At 46.1% G+C, this 19,398-nt stretch overlaps 1 protein-coding gene, 1 long non-coding RNA gene and 1 pseudogene across 2 annotated transcripts; 1 reads left to right on the top strand and 2 right to left on the bottom strand.

The window, feature by feature from the left end:
• Nucleotides 1-3,362: 3,362 nt before the first annotated feature.
• On the bottom strand, nt 3,363-14,825 carry LOC136531991 (uncharacterized). The gene is made up of 7 exons (XM_066524634.1): nt 14,182-14,825; nt 13,411-13,943; nt 7,260-7,394; nt 7,062-7,134; nt 6,083-6,177; nt 3,948-4,115; nt 3,363-3,846 (listed from the first exon to the last, which is right to left on the bottom strand). Exons 2-7 carry the CDS (start codon nt 13,727-13,729, stop codon nt 3,674-3,676), a joined length of 963 nt encoding a protein of 320 aa, XP_066380731.1. The 5' UTR covers nt 13,730-13,943; nt 14,182-14,825; the 3' UTR covers nt 3,363-3,673.
• LOC136531992 (uncharacterized) lies at nt 3,704-4,212 on the top strand. Its single transcript, XR_010778150.1, has 2 exons — nt 3,704-3,863; nt 3,952-4,212. It is a non-coding gene; the product is annotated as an uncharacterized lncRNA (long non-coding RNA).
• A 211-nt stretch (nt 14,826-15,036) lies between the features above and the next one.
• LOC136531994 (1-aminocyclopropane-1-carboxylate oxidase homolog 1-like) lies at nt 15,037-18,272 on the bottom strand (annotated as a pseudogene).
• Between the last annotated feature and the right edge of the window lie 1,126 nt (nt 18,273-19,398).

The raw sequence follows: 19,398 nt of genomic DNA, 5'->3' as shown, positions 1-19,398 counted from the left end.
GGGCTCAACCCCGGTGATTTTGAAGCCACGGGGCCACTGGAGCGTTCGGAGCGCCCTGGTGAAAGCTAGGGGCCCTTCTGGGCTGTCAGGGCTGACATCGGCAGTATTGCCGGCGGCGATCAGCTCCAGAGCTGAGTCCGGGTTGCCGTACTCTTGCTCGTACTCCTGGCGATGTTGTACTTCATCTTCATGGAGCCCGAAATGTCGTTGATCGATACGCCGTCGTGCATCCCGAAGGTTACTGAGGTGCACTCGGGCGTCCTGTTCGACCTCTTGGTCGTGCTGGCGATGATGCTCGGCGTGGTGGCCTCCGACTCCTCCCTAGGGGGTAATGACTGGTTGGCGAAGCGGCTTTGATTAGGGCGGCGATTAGATCTAGGATCGGCTGATCGGCGGATCACGCTCGTGGAGCATGAAGGTCTCTGAACTTCTCGGATTTCATTAACTTGATAGTGTGCCGCTTTAAGCATAGCGGCGACCTTAGCAAGCTCGGGCGTCTGCAGTAGGTGAGCAAGTTCGTTGGCGGCCATGGCCAGATTGGCGCTCGACGTCTTGAAAACGTCGTGGCCATCAACGCGGAGGAATTCTTCGTTGAGGTTGCGATGGAGGGGCCTTCCTTGTGAATCGAACTGGTTATCACGAGCGGCCTCGGCCATCGCAATGGCGCATTCGTTATAACGTCGTTGCGCACGGTTGGCGTTCCTATTTTCACGAGCGGCGCGTTCCTCATCTGTTTCGCCGTTCTGAGGGGGGCTGTCGATACTGACGTTGAAGTTTGCGCCACCCCAGAAAGGCAGGAGAGGAGGTTGCTTGGTGAAGGTCTCGACGAGGGGCTCGATGGAGCCTTGAGACTCGGAGTCCAGATTTTCCTCAAGGATAGTTTGGAGGGATGCTTTGGGACCCCGGCTGGCGTGCAGCATGTTGACGGTTGGTGGAAGCTGGTCGGTGAGCTGGTCGGCGAATTTGCCCCTTAAGGCGTCCTGATACGTAGCGGCGGTGTTGGCGAGCCCGAAGGGTAGGGCGGCGAGCCCTGAGGTTTCCCGAGCACTAAACACCGACAGATCGGGATCGGAAGGTGGTCGGTGCTGAACAAGGGTGTCTAGAGCCGACTCAGCAATGGAGAGGCAATCGGCGAGTTTCAGGCCGACCCGATCGATAGACTCGATCAGATCGTCATTGTCGACGTGCCTCCTCTGGTAGCGAGGAAGCGAGCGGCGAGTGGCTAATGAAGTCGACCCGGAAGTGGCTCCGAGATTGGATCTGCAGTTGCAGGTGCGAGGGTGGTCGGCGCAGAATGGATCTGCACCGGCTCGAGAAGCTCTCCAACTCCGTCGGCGTTGATGTCCCATGTGATGGATCCGACCGTGAAGATCTGGCCGGGCTGCGGAAGGAACGAAGAGCCTGCGGAAAAAGCCATCTTGTTCGACAAGGAAACAGCACGCACACCCCTACCTGGCGCGCCAACTGTCGATAGAATATCGTCGGCAGTTCACCGAGGGGTATCCCGCGATGGTAGATTGATCGGCAGAGGAGCGTGTAATCAAGAACAAGAAGGCAATAGAGACACACGAGTTATACAGGTTCAGGCCGTCAGTATGACGTAATACCTTACTCCTGTGGTCTGTTGGTTTGTATTAGCTATCGTATGATTTGCCGTGATTTCGTAGGGGGTCTCTGCCCACCTTATATAGTCTGGGGGGCAAGGTTACAAGTCGGTTAGATCTGAGAGATAACCGGAAAGTAATAACAGATTACAAGAAACATGGGATCATACGTATCCTATCAGATCTCGTAACATCTTCAGGATATCCTCCCCGTGCCTTGCGGGAGTCGCCGATCAGAATCATGCCCCGCAAGGCTCCTTCTTGTGGGCTGGGCCGCCCCTGGAGGCATAGCCCATGTGACCTGCCGTCGGTATCCGGGGTCGTACCCCCCACACCCTGTCTTTTCTGCTCTGAGAATTGCAGGCTCCAAGGCCTTGAGCAAGTTATTTCTGTTTAAGAAACAAACAGATAAAAAAATACTAAATCCATTCCACGTTATAATTCGTTTGACTTTTTTTTTACCTCCGCTCGTCTTATTCAAATTTTTGTGCTAAATATCAATTTTTTTGTTGTGGCTTGTTTTATTAATAAAAGTTCTTCAATAATGATTTAAATTTGACTGTTTGCACAAATTTTTTAAATAAGACGAACGGTCAAACCTAGGGTCAAATAAATTATAATTTGGAACGGAGAGAGTACGATACTATACTATTCCTTTCATCTCTAAATAACTATCGTTTTTTATTTTCATGCCACAAGTTTAACTAGATTTATAAAAATACGTACAACATTTATATCTCTAAATAAATTTATTATAAAAATAAATTCAACGATCTACTTAATAATATTAATTATGTACTATAAATATTAATATTTTTAATATAAAATTAGTTAAAATTATTTCTTGAGAAGCGAGAATGATAGTTATTTGGAACATATGGAGTAGACAATTTGGAGGCCTCTCAGAAGCCATGTGTCATGGTCATACGATCTAAGGCCCTCCACAGTGTGGAGAAGGTGCCTTAAAACAATTGGCCCCACGATCAGGATTTTGGCATCACCCAGCAAAGGCCACAGCGTGCGGAGCAGCCTGGCATCACTAGCGGACTCACATGATAATAATTAAAAAACCAAAGCCAGCGCTCATTCTGTCCTTCCCATTCCTTCAGCTAGTACAGACTCTCTCTTTCCTCCATTGAAAAGCGAAGATAAGCAGACTCTCTCTTTCCTCCATTGAAAAGCGAAGATAAGCACCGGTGCAACTACTTGCGCCGCTCCCATTTTTTTCCAGTGCAAGCATCGGTAGTTGCAGTGTCTGGAGTAATACTTCATTTTTCTCTCTATTTCTAGCACCACTTTAGCTACACGCTGTGGAAGGCCTAAGGAGCCATCAGAAGCCATGTGTCATGATCGTACAATCTAAGGGCAAGTGCATTAGCATTATCTCGTAGGTAGTCTCATGAAGTGTCACATAATTATGAAATGATTTACGAGGTAAGAGGTAACAAGTGCAATGGATTGTTTTTTAAGTTGTCTCGTAGTAATTCTAAAGTCCTTAATTTGTGAATACAGCAATAAAATATTTGTGAGTTACATGACAACAACCATTTATACAATGATATGTAAGTTATCTCGTAGTCTTATATTTTAGATCATGTGAAACAACCACCTCTTTCTTTCCCCTCTTTTCTCTACGCTAGAAAAAAAATCTTACATGGCACAGCATGAGACGGTGTATGAGACCGCTACCATGTAGTTGCCCTAACAGCCAATTCCTGGTACATGTCCAGTCATTAAATGCCACATGAGATTGCCATCAATTAATGAAACAATAATTAATCTGTCAGTTTGGCAGATCCAGCATTCTCCGTACTTGTCTGCAAGGCACAGCAGGATTGCTGATGCTGAATCTTCAAAATCACATCACATAGACGTGATCAGCTAGGAGAGCAAAACCTTACACAGTAAACACAACCAAGCTCCCAAGTCAAAACACTGTTCCTCGGTGCTTAGTACTTAATATCTGGCAGAGCATTATTGCATACAACTTAGTTCTGGCAAAATTTCGATTAGCCTCCATGTACAGGCACAGATTCCACTAAATTCTTTAAAAGAATGTTGTCAAGATTCTAGTTTCCTTCTGCATCCTGTATTCTTGACGGTTCTCCAACTGCAACTTCCATGCGTTGGTACCAATCACCGATTTCAGTATTCTCAACCATGTCTTTTCCTGCTCTCAAGTACCGGATAGGCCTCAGAACACCGAAGACGGCAAGATCTGCCAAGCTAGGCTTGGAGCCACCTGGACGAGCAACCACAGTTAGTATTGCTTCAAGAAATAAAATTCTCTACTGTTTCCCTATTCTTATGCCCTTGTTTTTAGCTAATGAATAAATATGATACCCAGGAAATCTCTTCCATTCAGGGCTTCAATCCATGTATTGGCAGCATCATACAACGAAGCACGCTCATCAGTTATGTTGTATTTCTTCTTCAGCTTCTTAGATACCATGTACATGGCCGCAGCACCAGCATACTTCACGGCAAACCTCTCTGTAAAACTGAAATTACCTGCATAACAAAGGTTTGGAAAAGAGCATTTATTGTCGTATGTGAAAATAAGTAATAAAACCATGAGTCACACAACTCAAGTAAATTTGTGCAATCATCCATATCAAAAAAATGATAACTCTCATATCTGTTGGTACAGTATAAAATAGATGTTAGTCCAATGTTAAAAGTCATTGGAAGATAAGTCAGAGAACCAAAATTGCAAGCATTCCACAGCTCTACAAGTTGCTGGACAGATCAATGAAAACATAGATTTGTACAAAAGCACACCGTGTACAACCTTCTTAGTGTCTTATTAGCGTGGTGTCTAGTGCCGTGTGGTTATTCCAGCCAGCGTCCTGTACATAAAGCTCTTTCTCCTTAATCGAAAGCAGAGCTCCTGTCATTTGCGTTAAAAAAGAACCAAAATTGCATTCATTTTTGTGGACAGCCATCAGGATAGGAAACAACCCTATTATGTGTGAGACCGCATTGACAGTGTGTATTAGAAAATGTTTGTTTGCAGAGTTCACAAGATTCATCAATGATCAAGACGAGACTAATGTTGTTTGTTTGAAGGGTTCACAAGATCAAGATTTTTGTGTCAGGTACTGTGTACAGAGCAAAAAGGCAAAAATTTGATGTATTTTCTGGTATCTAAACATCCAAAAACAATTTGATGTATGTACTGTCTCTGAGCTGATACAAAATCCCAAGAAAAAGATGGATCTGGTGTGCTTGTATCTCTGAGCTGATGAAAAATCACCAGCAAAAAGGCAATCTAAGCAACTGAATGTGTCCGCAAAATGAAAATGATGAAAAAAGGATGAAACTTTAACTGCACATCTCTGAAAACTTATGAATAATCACCAGCTTTTTGACAGAACCACCAAAGAGAAAAATCATGCATTCGACATTGTAGCTATACGTGTTCATGGTGTTGCCATGGTTCACACATTATCTGAATGCAACTCCCAAAATGGGTTTCATAGGTCATCAACACTCAAAACTAACAAACCTAAGAAAAGATGATGGGGCCCTTGCTCTTTATTTTCGTCAAGGTATAGAAGAAGGCCTGACAACCATATGGGTGCCATAGCAATCAACAAAATCAAGTTCTGAATATTACATGATACATTTCTTTTTTTTTCTCGAGTGAATTCCATGATACATTTCATGTTCCATCCCATCCCATAAAGGATAACAATCCACAAAGGATCCTACTTTCTGAGAAAGCCATAATTGTCTTCTGTGAGGACCCTGAGCTCTGATAATATCTAGGGCATAAAAGTGTTAAATACTCTTTTATATATTGTCACTAGATGGATTTTTACCCCCAAGATCAAAACTGCATCTTTCTCATGATTCATGACACCGCTTGTTTAGGGGAATGACATGTACAAAAGATGGGTAACTATTTCAATCATATCTGGAGAAGAAAAAATGGGTGATGGCACAAGAACCCACAGGAGATAGTGTTGGGCTATTGTCACAAAAACTTAAAATCGATAGTGTTTGGCTATTGCCACAAAAACTTAAAATCAATCTGGTAGCCAAATTTCCAATAGTAGCAGCCAAGTAGTGTCAAATGATGGTTGTTGAAATAACACCTCAGTAAGGAGCAACCAAAATTATAGTATGATTTGACACAGATACGCTTCACGCCATTGTTCAATATGGAATTCAGAATTTTACAACATCATGCCAGCTTGATTTGAAAGCAGCTATGACCCAAATACCACACATTAGTCCATGAATCCATATTCTATGTAACAATTTACAATTGTGTGCCTTATGTAATTCTCAATAAGTAGAGTGTGAGCTTAAATTTGCACAGGTGTTCAGTGATAGTGGGCAATGCTCACCTCAATAAATTAAATTTTGCAGGAGAGGAAAGATACTGAAAGTGCATCTCTAAAGTTCAAAATATGAAAAAGAAAGGAATTATAGGAGGATATGTACAACAGATTGAGGATATATCGAGTTACCATGTTTTGCAATGTAGTCAAAAGATTCTAGAGCTTCTGAAGTTGTCCGATATATGTTAGGAGACAAGACATGCACAAGGTGTTCATCGACCCACCTAGATCAAGGGAAAAATGTTAGAAGGCAGAAAATAAAATAGCAATGTTTCAAAGAGCACAAGGCCCTAGAGTGGTGGTCGAGCTCAAAAATTCTAGAGCATTTGAAGTTATCCGATATATGTTAGGAGGCAAGATATGCACAAGGTGCTCATCAACCCACCTAGATCAAGGAAAAGTATCATAAAGAAAAAATAAAATAGCAATGTTTCAAAGAGCACAAGGCCCTACAGTGGTAGTCAGGCTCCAAAGTGCTCAGGCGGCTTCTGGCATATATTAATAAAATGAACATGTAAAAAATAGAGAAAAACACCTAGACAAAATGACTAGCAGTAAACAACGTGTTAGCATGCCTAGAGCATAGGCAATGCCTTTTTAAGCATTGGTTTAGGCATAACTATTCAGATAGTGGTGGCAAAAGCAGGATTCTAACTGTTACCAATATAATACCAGTTCACCCCAAACGGGCAGTACTGATCATGAATGGCATAGTGATAAGATCAGGAAAGGCAACTGGGTTCGCAAAAGTTTCTTGGAACATGTGTGGAAGCGTAGTTATAAAAGAAAAGTAATTCACAAATATTTTAAGGAACTAGCAGAACCTGAAATTCAAGGACAAATTTAATTTGCTGTTTGTTTTTGTGTACTTTATGGTTGTTAAGTCATTTTCATCTCACTACGTAAAGCCGGCACCTGTTCACATAGAAAAGTACAAAAGGACTTATGCATGAAGGTTAAGAACAATGTGAGGCCACGCTACCACTACTAAAAGTGAAATCACAAAAAACTTCATTACTTTCAACCTCCAAACCATGGGGTTCAAAGAAATTTTGAAATGATAAGCCATAACTTAAATAGTAATTAAGGAGAGTAATAGATAAGATACCTTCGCCATTTTGCTTCCTCATCATTAGTGAGTTCATCAGGGTTGATCCTGCGCTGTAGTATATTGATTATATCTGCCAATAAGATCGAAAAATGCCAAAGGACTTCATTGTTTAGCCCATATGAAAAAAAAGAGCATGTAATTTGTGATTATCACAATGTAAAAGGAGACAAAAACTATGTAACAGCAAAGAGTAACCTGATGAATCAACAAGCTCTTCACCATCTACTGTCAATATTGGCACTTTCTTGTAATCAGACCACTTGATTTCCTTTTTGCTCAATGGATTAACTTCCACAACTTTATATGGTATATCATGATAGTCTAAAAAGGCTGAGATGAAGGCAATGGAGAAAAAGTTAATGTCATGGCAGTGGGAACATGTATATTCAAGAACAGAAAAGTATATTGTTCTCAAGCAGACAATTTCTATAGTTCTCCTGCTGTTATGAAATGTTAACACCAACATTTTTACAAAATGTATTCCATCTCATTACCCTCAAATTTAGGAAAACAGTTTGGTATCTAACTATTATTTACTGTACTATAGAGAACAAAGATAAATCACATCCAAATTCCAAATTTAAACAGTGGAGCAAATTGCTATCATATCATACTTCAGAAACATAACAGTTTCTATATTTATACTAATATAAAAAGAGAGTATAACTCTTTGCTGCATATGGTTTACCAAGAACATTCATATCCCTTGGATGAAGGGCGAGCCTGATGCAAGCGGTAGAGTCTTACCGCCTGTTGTAGACACACCTCACACCCAATATGGGGGGGGGGGGGGGGGGGTGACCTTCATATATATAGCTAATATGGCTGGGTATACAAGGAATACAATCAAGTATACATAGCAGGTGCTAATTATAGCTAATCACACATAGACCTGCCTAATACCCGCCCGCAGTCTAAGCGGGAGGTTCCCGGACGCATAGACTGGACCTGAATTCAGTAAATAGCTGTACAGGAAGGCCCTTGGTCATGATGTCTGCGAACTGGTGAGAGGATGGCACATGAAGAACCCGAACTTGTCCCAAGGCGACCTTCTCACGGACGAAGTGAATATCAATCTCAATGTGCTTCGTGCGACGATGATGAACGGGGTTGGTTGTCATGTAGACAGCGCTGACATTGTCGACAGTAGACAACCGTCGCCGAAGCAATGGAGACGTGGAGCTCCTGCAGGAGCTGGCGCAGCCAGCAACACTCGGCCACCACATGAGCAACAGCACGGTACTCTGCTTCTGCACTGGAGCGGGAGACCGTGGTCTGACGCTTGGAGGACCAAGAAATCAGATTGTCGCCGAGGTAGACACAATAGCCGGAGGTGGAGCGCTGAGAATCTAGGTAGCCAGCCAGCCCAGTCGGCATCGGAGTAGGCGACCAGTGACTGAACAGGGCCGACACCGATGTGGAGGCCGGAGGAGAGAGTGCCCTTCATGTAGCGTAGAATCCTCTTGATCATCGAGAGGTGCGGCTCGCGGGGATCATGCATGAAGAGGCACACCTGTTGGACGGCGTATGCCAAGTCAGGACGAGTCAGCGTGAGGTACTGGAGCGCGCCAGCAAGGCTCCGGTACGCAGGACGGATCAGCAACAGGAGCACCGGCGGTGGCGGATAGCTTGGCATGAGTGTCAACAGGTGTCGTCGTAGAGTGACACTCAGCCATGCCGGCGCGTTGAAGAAGCTCAACGGCGTACTGTAGCTGGGATAAGAACAAGCCGTCGGCGGAGCGAGTGACAGAGATGCCGAGGAAGTGATGGAGTGCGCCCAGGTCAGTCATGGCAAACTCAGAGTGGAGGCGCCCAATGATCTGCTGTAGAAATGCCGTCGAGGACGCAATAAGGACGATGTCGTCGACGTACAGAAGCAGGTAGGCGATACTGGTCCCGTCTTTGTAGACAAAGAGGGAGGTGTCGGAAGTCGAGGCGACGAAGCCGAGCTGGCGAATGTATGTTGCAAAACGCTGGTACTAGGCTCGGGGAGCCTGCTTCAGGCCGTAGAGGGAGCGCTGCAACAGACACACATGATCAGGAAAAACAGGGTCGACGAAGTCTGGGGGGCTGCTGGCAGTAGACGGTCTCCTCCAGATGTCCATGGAGAAAAGCGTTCTTGACGTCTAGCTGATGAATAGGCCAGGCGCGTGAGGCAGCAATGCTGAGGACAGCCCGATGGTTGCTGGTTTGACCACCGGACTGAATGTCTCGTCGTAGTCGATGCCGTGGCGCTGGGAGAAGCCATGAACCACCGAGCGAGCCTTGTGGCGGGCGAGGGTACCGTCGGAGTGGTACTTGTGCTTGTATCCACTTGCCTGTGACCACGTTGGCGCCGGGTGGCCGGGGCACGAGGCGCCATGTCCCGTTGTCGATGAGCGCCTTGTACTCCTCAGCCATGGTCGCATGCCAGTTTGGATCAGCCAAACCACTACTGGTAGTTGGCGGGAAGCAGAGATGAAGTGGTTGTCGTAGAGAGCCCCACATACCGCATAACCGGTATGGCCCCTGGACTGGGTCCGCGTGATGTGTCGTTCCTGCTGTACGGGAGGTGCTGGTGGAGCTGCGGGCACCTGTGGCTGCTGGACAGGAGCAATAGCCTGCTGGACAAGTGCAGGAGCCGGTCCTGGTGCTGTAGAGGACCCGTCATGCGCCCGGGGACGCCGGCTATAGACAAGCCGGATGTCCCGAGCTGGTGGAGCGGCGTGAACAACACTGGAACCAGGGGCAGCCGCTGGAGGAGCAGCAGGTGGTGGATCGGCTACTGGTGGAGCAGCAGGCAATACGGGGCCAGTGAAACAAGATCGCGGGGTCGTCGGTCAGCTCCTCAATGAATCCTTGGTGTGACTGCCCAGCAGCAGTGGGCAAGGATGCAGGACGCACCGGCACTGTAGTACCTACAAGCAAAAAATCCAGGTCGCTTGACGAGGACCTGGTGGGGTAAAGCCTGAAGGGAAAACAAGTCTCATCGAAGACCACGTGGCGAGAGATGATGACGCACTGAGTGGCCATGTCAAGGCAGCGATACCCCTTGTGGGAAGAGGGATAGCCGAGAAAAAAAACAAGCTGTGGAGCGAGGGGAGAGTTTGTGGCGAGCCGTGGCAGTCAAGTTGGGATAACAGAGATACCCAAAGACACGTAAGTGGGAGTACTCAGGAGGTTTGTTGTGGAGAGTATATGGAATGCTGTGGCGAACAGCAGAGCATGGACGCCTATTCAGAAGGTATGTGGCTGTGGCGAGCGCCTCAGCCCAGTACTGAGCAGGCATGTGTGCATGGAGGAGCATCGTGCGACTAATGTTGTTCAATGTGCGAAGAAGGCGTTCAGCCTTGCCATTTTGTGGGGAGGTATATGGACACGAGAGGCGTAAATGAATACCATGGGAAGCAAAGAGAGTATGGAGGGTATTGTTTACGAACTCAGTGCCGTTGTCGGCTTGGATAGCTTTGATGGCAAGGCTGAATTGAGTGTGGACATAATTGCAAAAATTTGTAATATGTGTGGAGACTTCAGATTTGCGAGTGAGGGGAAAGGTCCAACAGAAATGAGTGAAATCATCAAGTAAAACGAGATAATATTGATACCCGGATACACTGGCAACCGGAGGATGTCCATACATCACAGTGAACAAGTTCAAAAGGCATGAAAGTATATGAGCTGGAATCTGAAAAAGGAAGGCACACATGTTTGCCAAGCTGACAAGAACGACATAGCAGGTGCTCTACTTTATTACAGGTGATGGACGCATTACTACGAAGGATGTCAATGGTGACGGAGCTGGGATGACCAAGACGGTGATGCCAGAGGTCGGTGGAGATGGCAATGCTGGCGTGTGGAGCGGAAGACGTAGCAGGGAAGGTGTAAAGATCACCAGCACTATTGCAGCGAAGCATCACGCGTCGGGTCGGGATATCCTTGACAGAAAAACCAAGAGCGTCAAATTCTATAGAGCAGTTGTTATCCCTAGTAAATTGACGGACAAATAGCAGATTGCAGACTAGAGATGGGACAACTAAGACATTATTAAGATGAAAATTTGACTCTGGTGTATGAAGAACAGACTCGCCACGACATGAAATAGGAAGAGTTTGACCATTGCCAACGGTAATGGAAGAGTGAGGAGGAGGATGGCGAGAAAGGAGTATACCATCCGAGGAGCTCATGTGGGAGGAGGCGCCGAAATCCAGGACCCAGGGATACTGGCCCTGGAGATGCATCTGATTGAGTGCAGCAACAAGACCATCCTGGTTCCACATGGAGCCTGTTGGGAGACGTGGAGCGGCGCAAATGTCGTCGGGGGCTGCGTAGGCGCGAAGGCCGTGCGAGCCGGAGGAGGGGCGCCAAGCACGCCTGGGCGCCAGACGCCCTGCTGAGCCGAAGGAGGGCCCTGTGGCGCCCATGGATTGTAGCAAATCCAGAGGCCCATGGGTCGGTATTGGCCAGTCTGGCCAACGCTGCCGTGCTGCTGCGCAGGGCCGCTGTTCCAGCCACGTCGGCTCTTGCCCTTGCCCTTGTCCTTGCTGCCGCTGCTGTTGCCCCCGCCGCCGCCCTTGTTGCTGCCGTAGCCGGTCACGTGTGGGTTGTGTGGACCTCCAGAGTTGGCTGTGGTAGCGAGAGCACGGCACCCGCCTGGGCTGGTGCAGCCAGACCCGGCGGTGGCGAGGAGGGCGGTGCTGGCGACCGTCTTTTCGTCGTTGGCGAGACGGAGCTCCTTTAGTGCCAGCATGTCATGGGCTCATGGCAAATGTGGGAAGTACAACGGAGTTGGCGATGTCGTCGGCGGTGTTGGAGAAGCGAGGATTGAGGCCACGCAAAAGGGCGAGGACGAGCTGCGAGTCCAGGACAGGATGGCCGACGTCGCGAAGAGCGGCGGCCTTGATCTTCAGCCGCTGGCAGTACGCCAAGATGGTGCTGTCACCTTGCACCATGGAGTGAAATTCGTTGAGGAGGAAGATGGCATGCGGCTCCTGGTTGGCGCCGAAGATCCCTTCAATGGCCACCCACAGATCACGGGCGGTTGGATCGGCACCGTCCATGGCGAGGTCGAGGACGGAGTCGTCGACGGAGCTGGAGATCCATCCCCGAACGCAGTACTCCGCGGCATCCCACTGAGGATCATCAAGGTCGAGGGGGAGCAGAGCCGTCGATGTGCGAGCGAAGGCCGAACTTGCCGCACAACGACTTGAAGAAGAACGTCCCACTTGGAGTAGTTGGATTGAAGGTCCAGCGTAAATGGGATGTGAGACTTGACATTGACTGTGGCGTAGTTTTGAGCCACGATCGGTGCAGCATCGCAGGCGCTCATGGCAGGCATGGTGGGAGTGCCTGTCGCGGGCAGGGTGCCGACACTGGTGGTCGAGGAGGAGGCGAGGTGTCCATGGGAGAGGAGAGAGGGGGTGGACGGGCGAGAGGAAGTCTCGCGCGTGGGGGGGGGGGGGGGGGGGGGGGTTTGCGCGATCACGGAAGGAGTCGCGAGGTGGGGGAAAGAACGGGAGAATATGATCTAATCGGCTGATACCATGTAGAGACACACCTCACACCCAATATGGGGGGGGGGGGTGACCTTCATATATATAGCCAATATGGCTGGGTATACAAGGAATACAATCAAGTATACATAGCAGGTGCTAATTATAGCTAATCACACATAGACCTGCCTAATACCTGTGACCGGAAGGTCCCGGGTTCGAGTCGCGGTCTCCTCGCATTACACAGACGAGGGTAAGGCTTGCCACTAACACCCTTCCCCTGACCCCGTACAGAGCGGGAGCTCTCTGCACTGGGTACGCCCTTTTATTCATATCCCTTGGATCATCTCTCAATAGAATAGCTCATTCATTGTGAACCCTGCCAACCATGACACGTTTAAACAATTTTATAATTCGTCTGTTTCCTTGCCACCAATTAATACATTAACCACAGCACAATCCCACTAATAAAATTATTAATATGACAGCAATGGGCCAATCCAGATAAATGACCCCTTCAACGAGTAGCCCTCGTGCAATCAACTTATTGGTCATGTATCCAACTTATTCGTCATGTATCATCCTCATCTTCAGCAATCTAGCACTCTTCTCAGTAGTGATGCACTGTTTTGTGATGAATGATTGCTTCTTGAATTTACTAGATTTAAGTTCATCTATTGTGTTTGTTCTATTCATCTATAAGCAAACAGAGCAAAGCATACATTTTATTATATAAGATGATGTACCCCTATCCTACCATTTTTTTTAAAAAAAATCATATATTCCTACTCGAAATGAGTGGGGAAAAAAAATCTCCTGATCCCAGAAGTAAATGGAAAACTGATTTCAAACGTAACATACACTGGAAGGTGTCTCACCTCTGACCTTGTTGCAGAAGGGGCAGGCCTGGTACTGGTACAGCACCACGTTCTGCGGCAACAGATCCGGCTGCGGCCGCTCCTTGGCCTTGGCCTCCGCCGCCGCTACAGTAGCGAAGGTAAGGGAGAAGGATACTGCGCCGGCAACCCCAGCAGGCATCACCCTCGAGGACGGAAGCGGCGAACGGGGCGGCGGCGGCGGCGCGGCGCACCACCGCGCGCCCGCGGCGGCGGCGGCCGTGGCCTCTGCGCCGTTTAGATGGCGCGCGGAGAAGAGGGAACGGGAGACTAGGGTCTGCGCCGCTCGCAGCGACCTCATCTTGGCAAGGTTCTAGGGTTTGGCCTGGTCTGCGGCGCCGGGGAACGACCAATAGATCCGATGGCTTAGCGGCAGCGTACAAGCTCTAAAACCCACTGCCCTGTTTCTCTGAACCAAGGCTCGTCGTCCAGATTTCAGCGTATACACCTGTTTGGTTGGTTCGCGGCCTGCCAGCCAAACACGTATGAAAACATTGACCAATAGGCAGAGCTATCTGGTTATGAAACCAAACACGTTCATAAGGTCCTGCCAATCAATCGAGAAGCTAAACAAAGATTTTTCTTAAAAAAATCCTCACAACAGATAGTACATGATTTTTTTTAAATCCTCATGAAATAATAGTACATGTTGTAATATCTGAGTGCACATCCAAACAAATACCACCATACACAATCCTTACGTATACTAACACACGCACATACCTACAAGAAATTCACGAAGATAAGCTCTACGGAGCTACAGACGCCCTGTTTCTCATTGTGATATCTTAGTTGGAGAAAAACTTCAGACAGGACACAACGCTTCCACCATCCGCGCTATGCACGGTTCTAAGCTAAAGATCTAAACCTAAGCCAACCAAATTTAAATCTAGGAGCTAGATTATGACAATTTTTAGTCCTCCAAGCAAATAGCTCATGGGTTGCCTAGCCTGAACAAACAAAATATTGGATGGGCTCATATTTTTTTTATTGAGTATACTTGAGTGGATTATATATTTTTATCGGGACTTATAAAGCATATAAATTTAAACTAAATTTCTTCAAATTTTAATCAATCACTGTCTCCTTTTTTTATTTATTTGCTGGTTTTCTTCTTATTTTCTCTATTATTTTTCTTCCCTTTCTGCTTGGATTGGATCCACCTTCCACTATAGCCACGATAGTTGTGGTCTCCATACCTGATATCTCATAGTTTAACTATCATTGTTACATCATTAGCTCTATTTGGAATTGTTTATTAGCATGGAAAAAAATAGCGGGCTATAGCGGCGCTATAGCGGTGGGAGAAGCCTGCCGCTAAGCTATTGGTCTTTTTAACGCTATGCCGACTTTCGTCACTATTTGCCGCTATAGCGCCGCTATTTGCCGCTATTTACCGCTATTTGCCGCTATAGCGCCGCTAAACGATATGACGATTTTCTACGTATTAATTATCATTTGCTACTAATTTGTTATTTTGGACAGTTAAACTTTCATGAATCATGTTGTAATGTCATTTGGTATTTGGTAATGTTATCTAGAATTGTGGAATCTTAGAAACATATTTGTGTTCATCGATTTTCATATTCGTCCATGTTTTTTTTATCAAATACTAGAGTGCTTATTAGTCAACTTCTCATTGGAAAAACAGAAGTTGTTCTAACTTATGACTAGTTTCTCCAAACTGTGCATGTACCTCGATAACATAAAAACAGAGAAGCCCTATCGGGAGGTATTTTTTTTTATCATGGCCCCTTGGTTCTCGTCTCCCATTCACACTCGTGCCATCACTGAGCTCGCCTCCTCCTACCTCCTCCATCGCTCCACAAGCTCATTGCCACCTCTTCTATCGTCGATGCAAGCTTCGTGCGCCTTCTCCACCGATGACACCGGTTCCTCTTCTTTTACTATGCCTCCTTTTCCTGTCTCCTCCACCCGTTGGGTCCTCTGTCCTCCTTCGCCGCCGCGTGGGCTCCTCTTATATCTGCAGCACTGACAACTCCTCAGCGCTTAAATGGTCGAACAGTTGAGAACCATGTGCTACTCGACCCCATCGATGAGCTCATGCCTAAGGACAAGGACAGGGCGCGCAAGCTGCTTAGCTCCAAGCACATCTTCTTCCACAAGATGTGTGCCTACCACAATGGCGGCAGCTGAGGACAAGGCGGAGGACGGTGGGAAACACGCGACCGCTAATGGCTAATTTGGAAACTCCAATCCCTCTAGGATCCCGAACTTTTTCCAGGGTGGAAAATCCATGAGGATATCATTCTAGTTATTATCTTAGTTTTTAGTGGGGAGTTTTTCATCCATGGGTTTTGCTCCCTTTGCTTCCAAAAGGAACCTAAGTGGTGCAAGAGGACGCGGCCGCGGTGGTTGTGCTGATGGGTTGCTGGAACGGGAGAGGAAAGGGGCAGTGTAAAATAAGTCAGGCATGTCAAATACTTTTCCTTGGCTTTTCTAAAAAAAACCTACTGTGAGTAGTTGGTAAAAAAGTCAACTTAAGAAAAACTCCTTTAAAAATTAAGAGCATCCAGATAGGCCATTGTCTACCGATAGACTCCTCGTCTTTCCCTGTCAACTCGCTCAGGCTAAGGCATGATATACAACCAACAATGACTTGATCTCAACTAGCTTTGCAATGGTGGCGTACCTGCATGGTGGTATGTTTCATCATGCGCATATATTCCTCATAGATACATATAACAATTGAATATTCCACGATACGGATCCGAAGTCAAATAGATTCATTTTAGCATCCATATAAAAAAATAATAGGATATTCATATTCAAGTTGTAACGCATATGGAGTTCCCACATATAATGGATAACTAGACATTCATTTCCACAAGTAGACATATAAAACTGCACAGCTCTCCTGCACGTTGGAGGAAAAAGAAAAAAAAAGCAGGCATGAAAGGCAGGGTTCTATATAGTAGTGAAATAACATCATAGCTAATTGTTCTACATAGCAACTGTTAGTACTAGATCACAAGCACAGAGTAATCTTATCTTACACTGTTAAAGATGGGTCTACCAAAATACGGAGTACATACACAACTGGAGTATTTGACATATCAAAACAAGCATAATAGCTAATTGTTCTACATAGCAACATAATCAATTCCCTTCCGATTTATAACCTTGAATCGGCCCTTATTGGTTTATTGCCTAATCCGATTCCAGTGCAATGCTTTCGGTAATCACTTGCGAGTGTTTCCTTGTACAGTGCTGGGTTCTCATGGGACAGTAGCTCCTTGATGGGGCCATAGATCCTGGTTGAACCAGCATGGGTGGGATAGCTTCCAATTGACACTCTTGGTCCGACACTTGTGGCAAGAACTCTGTGCTCACAACTTTTGAATCTGTCGTTTGAGAGCATCTGGGCACATATGCAAAATGATATCAGTTCAGAAATGTGCATCACTAACTTTTACCAGAATCTTTTTTTAACTGTTAACAATAACACCTGTTGTATTGAGATGATGAGAAACAGGAATGAAAAGAAACAGACTCTACCAAGGGTATGGACTGTTAATTACCTGTAAGAGGTCACCGAGGTTTACGATGAATGCTCCAGGCATCGGTACAACATTGACCCACTCTTCATTATGCAGGACTTGCAGGCCATCAACCTCGTTCTGCAGAAGTATAGTTAGGAATCTCCCAATCCGAATGGGGAACCATCCCGATGGCAAGCTCAGGCTGGGGGCATGGCGGATAGTAGGTGGTAGTATACCATCTGGCCTTGGTTGCAGCCAATGTCTGACAAGTAGCTCTGATTAAGCCCAAGAGCCTCTGAGAGCAATCCAAACAAAGTTTCCTGTAAGCGCTTCAAATGTTTGCCATAGTCAAAAAACACGTCCCTGAAAATATAGTTAAGTATAGTTAACTTGATGCAAGTTAAGCATTGTATATTAAAAATTCAGATCTGCATAAATTAGTAATTCAAAATTCAGATCTTCATAAATTAGTCAGTATTGTCCTGTGAATAAGCAAAACTTGGATTCATATCTTGATGACATTCAGAAGCTGCTACAGCTCTGTCTTTAATGAGATCCGTGCTTAGTTTTCTGTATCATCTTTTTGGTGAGGCTAAGGGCTAAGGCATAGTATTCACTAAACCACGTCTCGCTCATTCAAAGCTGAAAAGAATTCAAAGTAACTAGATGATGTGGAAAATCAACAAGGTTTTGATACTTGTCGAGGTGTACTGGAATTCTTGCATGCATGAACCGCTTTACCTTTGACAAACCAACTTATTATGAATATATATTCATGCATATGCACGAACACTTTGACAAATTAAAACCGGTTAAAAGTAGAGAGTTTTCAGGGGGTGAAGAAAGCACTCACCGGCAGTTCTCCGGCAGCTCGGCAGGGTCCGGCGGGTTGGGGTCCATGTTGATGTAGAGGCTGTCACGCCAATTGGCCACCGGAGAGTCATAGAAGTCAAAATTGGTGTTGTACCACACACTCTTTCCCGGCTCGCGCGAGAAGAGCCGCGCTTTCTCGCTGCCCTCGCCGCCGTCGGCGTCGTGGAACGCCCTTGAGGCGCGTAGGGTCGCGGATGTCACCTCCTGCGGCACGCCGTGCCCCGTGACGAGGAACGCCCCCCACTCCGCCGCCTTGGTGGCGTCCAGTGCCCGGACCTCGGCCTGGCGGTCGTATGGAGCGCGGCTGAACCATCGGCAGCAGAGGACGACGGTGTAGACATGTTGCTGCCTGCTCCAATGGCTGGCAACCAGGCGATCGACGACAAGTCTATAAGCTGCCGCTCGTTGGGCACGGGCGCACGGCGTGGGATCGAGTGCTGGAGACGGGAGTGGAGTGGATGGCCAGAGCTATATTAGACGGTCTCCAACGAGAAGCTATATGCCATCTAAATCCAAAATGAATAGAAAGAGATCTAAAATTAGTCTCTAATAGAGTATATATATGAAAGATCTATTTGGGTTATCTAAGAGACACGACCTAAATATGGACATCATTCTTCCTGGAAACCTATTTGCAGAAATGATTATCTTTTAGTATGGTTGTTGGAGAAGATGTCGAATATGTATTGAACATTTTGTTTGTAGCATTACCCAAAGGATGAATATGTCTTATATTTTGGATGTTGTTGATGGAGATAGTCTTATATAGGACTGCTGCCAAAGCTCATGTGTTTCTCTGTTGTGATTCTTATCTCACGGCTCAACTCAGAGATCATCATGACCTTTTAAAGAGCCTAGCCCATAACAATCATGCTTAACAACTTTTTTGAAGGTTTTTTCTATAAATTTCTTCTGCTGGCATTTTTTACTTACTTTAATTGTGCATTGAGGAAAATAATTTTCTGGTGCTTTCGGAAAATAAATGAAATGCGCTATTCTCCACAGATAGCATTAAGCCCCAAGATTTACCGATGAGTTATCCCAACTGGAAATGGACAGCAAAGAGGTGCTGCACTTAGACAGATTCGCTGGTCTGAAACTTGGCTGAAACTGGCTGAAAAACACTGTTCCGGCTGAATTGTTGTGAGAGAAAAACAATGTTCCGGCTGAAAAAAAAGCCGAACAAACTATTTTTAAGACAAGCGAACAGGGCCAGAGGCTTCAATAAAGGAAGGTTCGTCTGTTAGCTGAGGACCTGTCGTTACAAATCCGGAAGCCCGACTGCAACTACACGCACATAGTACAATTATTGAACAAGTAGGCAGTAGCAATGAACAGTGAAGACTTTTGAAACATATATAGGCCGTTTTTTTTTTTGCTTATTGTGTTTTTAAAGGACTTGTTAACGGGAAGCAGGTCTGATAAATCAACAGAATAAACCATTCAGCTAACATGGTTTACAACTAGTCTACTTTCATGAGTTGTTTTGGCATATACTTTAGGGTCACCTTTCCTTTCATCATTGTAAAAAAGTATTGTCAACTTTGAGCCCCAAACGAGGAGAGTTTACACTAGTGACATACCTGTACTAGGA

This window comes from Miscanthus floridulus, unplaced genomic scaffold, assembly GCF_019320115.1.
Source record: "Miscanthus floridulus cultivar M001 unplaced genomic scaffold, ASM1932011v1 fs_501_2_3, whole genome shotgun sequence".
Classification (NCBI taxonomy): domain Eukaryota; kingdom Viridiplantae; phylum Streptophyta; class Magnoliopsida; order Poales; family Poaceae; genus Miscanthus; species Miscanthus floridulus.
Note: the sequence above shows the minus strand (reverse complement) of the source record. Positions and strands in the feature narration are given on the sequence as shown.

Bases quoted from the DNA above. Each gene is read 5' to 3' on its own strand.
- LOC136531991 (XM_066524634.1), bottom strand. From the start codon at position 13,729: ATGAGGTCGCTGCGAGCGGCGCAGACCCTAGTCTCCCGTTCCCTCTTC. The intron at 7,135-7,259 runs GTTACTCTTTGC...TCTTATTGGCAG, and splicing joins AGAGCTTGTTGATTCATCAG to ATATAATCAATATACTACAG. The intron at 6,178-7,061 runs GTATCTTATCTA...CCCTTGATCTAG, and splicing joins GAGGAAGCAAAATGGCGAAG to GTGGGTCGATGAACACCTTG.